Here is an 8,650-nt window from a genome sequence, read left to right on the forward strand (position 1 = left end):
GAACAAAAACCCGAGTTGGGCAACATGAGGTGAAACAGTGCTCAATATGAACCCTGGTGCGGACGGGGCGCCGCATGTGATGCAGCTAGTGTTACACTGAAGTTCAGAGTCGATTCTACTCAGCACTCCTGTCGTGATCACGCTAGGCCAGCTAGTTGGTGCGCTATTTAAAAGTTCGTTTTCTTTTTGGACAGATATCCTACCACCTTTCAAAAGTCATAGATAGTATCGAACAAGGCGAAAAATAGAACTGCGAAGAGTGTAAATCACACACTCTCCTCTTCTTCCTGTGAGCAGTATCCAGAAAAGAAAAATAAAGTTGCAGAAATCTTATATCTCACAGCCTCTCTTCTTCTTCCAGTGAACAGTATTCAACTATAAGCACACAAAAATTATATCTCACAATCTCTCTTCTTTATCCAGCGGGCAGTACAGACCTGGGTGTCAGCGTCCACTGAACTGCGCCGTCATCCGTTGCTATATACCTCCCTGCCCTGTTCGCCTGTACACCCCGCCCTGCCGATGTTGTCCTGTCTGCCCCAAGGTAGAGAGAAATAGCAGATGAAGACTGAAAACTGTATAAAATATAAACTAATGGAAGAATGGAAGGAGGAAGACCAAGAACGAGATGTTACGATAAAAGGAGTGTTTAATACAGGTGGAATAAGGAAGTACTGTTCATGAAAGTGGTAGAAAAGTGAAAGGCGTGTTTACAGAAGATGTGGAAGAGGGAATGGAGTGTGTATGGAAGGGATGGAATGATGGAAAGTATGAAGGATGTGGAATTATGAAGAGAGAGAGTGTAACGAAGGCGTGGAATGGTATAAAAAAGAAAATGTGATTCGAACGGATGTTGACAGGAGAAAGAGGAGAAGAAGACAAATGTGAAGTGGGATGATATAGGACTAATAGAAATGAAACTCCACTTTATGATTTACATTACTTGTTGCTATAATCTTTCCCACCCCATTAACGTGTTGGAGAAAGTATATTAGCATGATGATGATGAAAATGTTAATATTTATGATGAATAATATGATAAGTTTCATAATAATCTTCATAGTTCTTGCAGTTCCAGTTCACTTTAATCCCCACATTAATACTTTCTTAATTATTATTGTCTACGACGGACTAACCTACAGAGCCCTAATGTTAAGCATGGTCTAATAGTACCTTCAGTATGACTGGGTTACTTGGCAAAATACTTGGTATCTTGGAAAAATTATTGTTAATCACTGAACGTAAGTGCTACACTGTATTATTGAGCCAGGTGGACGAAGTCGATGGTCATTATTTTTGTATGAAATGTATCTTTGTGTGTATGTCTGTGTCGAATATGAAAATTTCAGAAAATACTGATTGTAAAAGCAAAATTTATTAAAAGAGTTGTTTAGAGTCCAAACTTGAGTTCACATGTCACACAACCAGCACTGGGAATCATCCATGATGGATACATAGTCAAGTTTTAATCTAACAGTATTATTACAGTCTACCTGCCTCACAGATGACGGGTAGTCTAGTAATCATTATAATTAAATTTTAATCATCATCATCATCACCTGGACCTCCTTTCCCATCCCAGGGCAGGGTGAGGAGTAGCAATGTCCAGACAACCTAAATTTGCCCAATCCAATGGGCCATGCTTCCATTCACTCATCATTCAAGCCCCCAGAATCCTGGCTCTATCGGATACGCCCCTCCCCCCCCAAAAAAAAAAAAAAAAAAAAACATTCACCACGTTCTGTAGCTTCACATAATCGTATCCGATAGAGTCAATCCAGACGCTGCCACGTTAAAAAGGAATGCCAAAATCCCTGATCATGCACTTCTCCTCACAACGTTCATCCAGCCAGCTCAATATCTTGTCAGTTCCTTAGCCTCACCGACTTCCAAACCTCTCGTCCTCACACATTCATCCACCATATCTCTCCACCTTCTCCTTGGCCTACCTTGCCTCCTCCCTCCTTCAGGTATACCTTTTTCACCACTCTATTGTTATCCTTTCTTTACACATAACCATACCATCTCAGTACACTCTCTTCGATTGTGGTGTCACCGACTTCCTCACTCCGCATCTTTCACGAATCACATTATTTCGTATCCTATCCACCCTCTGTACTCCACATACGTTCCTCAGCAGTCCCATTTCCACTGCTCTTACTCTTGACTGTTCATTTTCATGCCACACCATAGTCTCACATCCGTATGTTAAAAGTTGGCACTGACACTCCTTCATGTAAGCCCTCGTGCAGCTGCAATACTCAAGCCTCTATTTCTTATCAAGGCCTTCATTGCACCAGCTACTTTTCTTCCTTGTGTCACTCTATTTTCAACATCTTATGCACATTTTCCTCTCTTTTCTATCACTGTACCCAGGTATTTGAACTCTCTTACCAATTCCAGTCTCTCTCTGTTCACTGTAACATCGCACTGGGAGTCACCTTCTCTCTCAATAACCATCACTTTACTCTTTTCTACATTTACTCTCAAGGCACGACGCTTACAGACGTCAGAAAAACTCTGCACTAGCCTACCAAGTTTTTGTCCAGTACTTGCAAGCAGTACTACATCATAAGCACACAACAAATTTGGGATATTCCATCCATCACCATTCATTACTCGTACCAACGCCATCCCTGTCTCTATTACTCGCGTCTTTACTTCTCTCATCACCCCATCCATATATATATATATATATATATATATATATATATATATATATATATATATATATATATATATATATATATATATATATATATATATATATATATATATATATTGAACAACCATGGGGATATTACACAACCTTGTCCCACGCCCACACCGATCATGAACCATTCGAACCATTCACTTAGATGCCCATTAACCTTTACACATGGTTCACTACCATCATAAAAACTCTTGACCGCACCTAGCAACTTGCCCTCTACACCGTACATGCACAAAACTTTCCACAATCATTCCCTGTCCACTTTGTCATATGCTTTTTGCAGATCCATGAATGCCATAAACACCTTATGGTCCTTCTCACAAGCCTACTCTATCTATCTCACTGCAAATATTTGGTCCACACATCCTCTGCCACTCCTAAAGCCACCCTGTTCATCACTCACTAGGACTTCTGATATCTCTCTTTCTCTATAATAATTCTTCCATATACCTTCTCTACCACACTCAATAAACTTATGCCACGATAATTCTTGCACTTACTTCGCTCACCTTTATTTTTGTACAGGGGTACAATCACAGCCTTCTTCCACTCTGCTGGCATAGTTTCACTCATCCATGCCTTCTTACATATCTCCAACAAGCACTTCATTCCACTTTCTCCATTACGCTTAAGCATCTCTGCATACACCTCATCAACCCCAGTTGCTTTTCCATTTTTCAGTCGTTTCACAGCGCTCTTCACCTGTGCGAGCGTCAAGTTTCCTGGTACTGCATTCCTTCTCTGCACACCCCCAAAACCAGTGATGTTTACAGCTGCTCTGCTCTCTCTATTCGCATTCATCAGGCTTTCAAAATATTCTTTCCATCTGGTCCTTACTTTTTTTTTATGAAAAAAATAAGTTCAGAATAAGTTAAAAATTTAACTGCGTAGTAGAAACCCTGCCAGACCTCACACATCCACTACTCAACCTTTTATCACCTCGTACTGCCACAACGCACACTGCCGGAATGCACGCTGCCACACATCACACCACTGAACCTCACATTACACACTTCACATGCAGTCCACACTACAGCACCTGACATACACATCACACTACCACACCTCGTTTCGTTTCGTTTCGTTTTTAAAGGCTCCAACATGCTTGCATGCGTCGGCCTTGGTCACCTAATGGCGGCTCTCCATGCTGCACGATCTAGTGTAGCCTCCCTGTTCAGTCCGTTAACCCTGAGGTCACACTTAATGACCTCGTCCCATGTCTTTCTCGGTCTACCCCTGATAACCCCACCCCTAATATTAACACTTCTCACCTTCCTCACTCAAGTATCATTCCCCATCCTCTCTACATACCCAAACCATCTCAATCTGCCTCTCCTCATCACAACACCAATACACTCCAGTCCCATCCTACCTCTCAACTCTTTCATCTTAAACCCAGCCCCCCCAGACCTTGCACGCAGGGACGCACTACACATGCACCTAATCATTGTCATTTCTGTACGTCTGAGCCTGAGAATATCCTCCTTCTTTACTGCCTAGGTCTCACTACCTTACAGCATTACACTCCTAATACATGCTGCATACAAAGACCCCTTAGCACGTAGGGAGAGTCTTCTCAAAGTCAAGAGAGGTAAGAGCTCCCTGAACTTCTTCCAACCACTTCTCACCCTAGCCACAGAGCTAGCTCCAGCCCCACCTCCAGCACACAACATGTCTCCCAAATAACAAAACTCTTCCACACACTCAAGAGATTCACCAGCAAGTTCAATCCTTTCACGCCTGACAATCCCCAACTGTTCTCCCCGACACGCCATGCACTTATAATCAGCATTATCTCGCAGTCCACCTCTGATACCACTACATCTCTTGTGCACCCATTTATCACAAACACCGCACAAGATGGAATTACTTCCCACGCCCTTGTGGCAAACTGCACATGGCCACGCTCCCTTGTCTTTGACAGTACTGCCACCAACCCTAGATATCATCACTCTTGTTTTATCTGGGGTTGGAGGCGGTACTGTCATTCTGCCACACCTAACACTAATATAAGTAACACTTTCATGATCCATACTGCTACAACTACAACTACCACACTTCACAAACACGTCACTGCAAAGCCTCACAATGTCATACCACACACTGTCACACTGTTAAACCTCACACTGCCATACCTCACACTGCAACACCTCACACTGCCCACCACCCACAAGGCCCACGTACCACAGCGCGCACATCTCACACACCTCTCTACCCACAATCCATGCTGCTACAATGCCAAAATTCGCACTGCTTCACACCATACTGCCACGCCGCACAATGTTATACCATATCCCACACTGTCACATGTCACACTAACAAACATCAGACTACCACTCCTTGGATTACAACCCTTACTGCTAAATCTCACATTGCCACACATCTCCCTGCCATATCTAATACTGTAATACCGCCATATACATCTTACACCGCCACACTTCACATTGCCACACTTCAGAGTACCATGCCTCACTCTGCCACTCCTCACTTTCTCACATCTAATACGGTCACACCTCATACTGCCACTATACATATCGTTAAATCTAACACATACCCTTCTGATTACACCTTATACTGCTTGCACTGCCGTCATTGCCACTACAACACACACACACACACACACACACACACACACACACACACACACACACACACACACACACACACACACACACACACACACACACACACACACACACACACACACACACACACACACACACACACACACACACACACACACACACACACACACACACACACACACACACACACACACACACACACACACACACACACACACACACACACACACACACACACACACACACACACACACACACACACACACACACACACACACACACACACACACACACACACACACACACACACACACACACACACACACACACACACACACACACACACACACACACACACACACACACACACACACACACACACACACACACACACACACACACACACACACACACACACACACACACACACACACACACACACACACACACACACACACACACACACACACACACACACACACACACACACACACACACACACACACACACACACACACACACACACACACACACACACACACACACACACACACACACACACACACACACACACACACACACACACACACACACACACACACACACACACACACACACACACACACACACACACACACACACACACACACACACACACACACACACACACACACACACACACACACACACACACACATAGCAACTCCATATTTCGCACAGCCATACCTAGTACACAAGTAACAAGTCTAATACTTCTCACTGCCACACCTAACACATACATAACACCCCCGTATTTTGCACTGCTACACCTAACACTTTTAACACTCCCATGTTTCACACTGGCACACTTTACGCTCACATAATTCACACTGCCACACCTCATAAAGACTTCCACACACAGTTAACAAACCTGTACTTCCCACTCCCATACCGCATAGTTTCACAGTACCAGTACATTTACTTAACACTCCAAGGTTCCGATGACTCACTCTCAGATGAATAAAATCGCCTGGCGTTGTCTGTAATAGAATGCTTGAGATGCCCCACCGACGAGAAGATAAGTGGCATCAGTAGTGTACAGTACTGTCCGGTGAAATAATTACCGCGCAATGCTGTGTATGTAATTAAAATCTGATCATCAGCACCGACTTATGCTGTTGCTATTTAGAAGATATTTTTGTACAAAGTAGAAAAGCCATCTTTACACGTTGTCCACATAATACAACGACGAACGAACAGATCTGAGAAACCATCTTTGCTCTTGCATAATAACGGTCGTCCTTTTCTTCTCTTACAGAGTCATTTACGTATTCGATCTTCCTCATTATTTTCTATCTTTATATATATATATATATATATATATATATATATATATATATATATATATATATATATATATATATATATATATATATATAACCTATTTGTTACGGGCGTAATTCTATCTTCAATTCCCGTTATGAATAAAAGCTTTCATTCCTGTTATAAATAAAATCTTAACACCATATACTTGTAATTCATGAGTTTTGCCAAATTCATATAACGACGATATCAGTGAAACATGACTGGTGTAAACGAAGTTACTGGGAATTTCACCCATCATGTCAGGGCATACGACACTCAGAATTACTAGGCAGTGAATTTCACAAACATCATCCTTTACCAATTATTTCACGGTTAAAAAAATCACTCTCGACGGGATGTTCTCCCTCATCTGGTCTGATCTCCTGATCGAGCCAGGTGCGGGGAAGAGGATGGGTCCATTATGATGTGGCAGGGATAAACCAGCTCTACTGTCGGGCTCTGCTGTGGATGTCGCTAGATTTTACTGCGCAGTTGACCCTCGTGCGGTGTGGTGCGGTGTGGAGCGGTCCTTTCTACCCTTAGTGGCTAAGATACGAATAAGTGTGTGTGTGTGTGTGTGTGTGTGTGTGTGTGTGTGTTTAGATGAGTAATTGGTGAGTGTGTCGTCCTGTCTCGGCTACTCCCCTAGGAGGAAAAAGTCTAGGTAAATGGATAGATAGAAATTCACTCTCATGGTTCGTAGGTGAATATCAGATTGTATTCAGTTTTTTTTCTTTTTATGCAAGATAATAAGTAGATATGAGCAAAGCGTATTGGGGAATAAAATATTTATTTTATTTTTTTTTCCAGTTTCAGCTACTTTAGAATCATCCACTTTAGACTACTTGTGAATCAGTGTCTTCAGTCGGCCTCTAAGAGTAGATTTCACTGACTTAATGGTTCTGTTTTCGTATCAGATGATCAACTGTTTCATAATCATTATCATATACAGAAGTGTGCATTTAAGTTACTTATACAAACTGAAATTTTCAGAGCTCCTCTCAGCATTCTCTGCAACAAAAACCACATTAATGTACGGTACAAACTAGTTTGTGGTACTAGACCCATAATAAGTTATTGCTGGTCTAGACATGTCGCCACGAATACACAGTTCAAAGTTCCAAAGGCAACATCACTGCCAGTATTGTTCTTTCTTACTTAATTTTAACAGCTCCAGCCGAAGTATGTCATCTGATTATTGTTCTGGTTAGCTCCAGACTTTTTAAAGGGGTTCAGCCTTTTTGAACCTTTTATCACTGGAGACCTATTGTAAACTGTATAAGATATCTGGAAGCGTAAGAATAAACTAAAGAATTACTTAACAGTGGTGAGGTACTTATGTTCTGTACGAGTAGTACAATCTTTGACTTCTATCCAACACCTAACCCGCATCAGTCTCTTTCGTAACAACACTATTCTTCTATTAACTCATTTGTCAAAGTGCATCAATTTTATTTTCTTGTTCCTACTACCAGACTTTTTAATTCAGCTTATTGTAGAAAATTCGTAATGAACGGGTTCATACAAGTCTCTCCTTGAGTAAATATAATCAGCATAAACCAGCATGATATATATAACAATTGACTTTATGGTTAAAGGTGCACAATCAGCTCAACTGTGCTGATTCATCTGCAGGTCAGCGGGGTCGCAGGATAGCTGTACTTCCCGAAAACTGAGGCTGGATGACGGAGAACAGAACTGACGGAGTCCAACAAAATGTAATGAAAAACAAACCTGATATTCTGGTTAATATACTTTGGAAAGTTTTAAATGTTTAATTTTTCCTTTGAACAGATACGGAGTCCGTTGTTTTTACTGATGTACTTGTTGCTATTGATCTTGTTCTTGTTGATGTGTCCCTTGGTGCAATTGAATATTGCAACAACGGACTGAATGAATCAGGCCGCATCCACCAGGCAGTCCCATGGATCTTTGGTCAGTGTAACGATGAGGCACTGCTTTGTGTTTTGTGAAAGATGGATGAAGGGTAAGTAGAATTTTTAAATAG

The 8,650-nt window shown here is 41.9% G+C and overlaps 1 protein-coding gene across 1 annotated transcript in view; it reads left to right on the forward strand.

The window, feature by feature from the left end:
- Positions 1-8,368, forward strand: part of LOC145416635 (uncharacterized) — a 20,764-nt gene extending 12,396 nt beyond the window's left edge. The window contains exons 4-5 of the mRNA XM_080285569.1: positions 424-544; positions 8,278-8,368. Coding sequence (XP_080141695.1) covers positions 424-544; positions 8,278-8,318 — 162 coding nt within the window. The 3' untranslated portion in view covers positions 8,319-8,368. The remainder of the gene's footprint in view (positions 1-423; positions 545-8,277) is intronic.
- Positions 8,369-8,650: the final 282 nt, after the last annotated feature.

The sequence above is a fragment of the Coenobita brevimanus genome, chromosome 107 (assembly GCF_032717465.1).
Source record: "Coenobita brevimanus isolate Jiangsu-jjx chromosome 107, ASM3271746v2, whole genome shotgun sequence".
NCBI classification, from domain to species: Eukaryota; Metazoa; Arthropoda; class Malacostraca; order Decapoda; family Coenobitidae; genus Coenobita; species Coenobita brevimanus.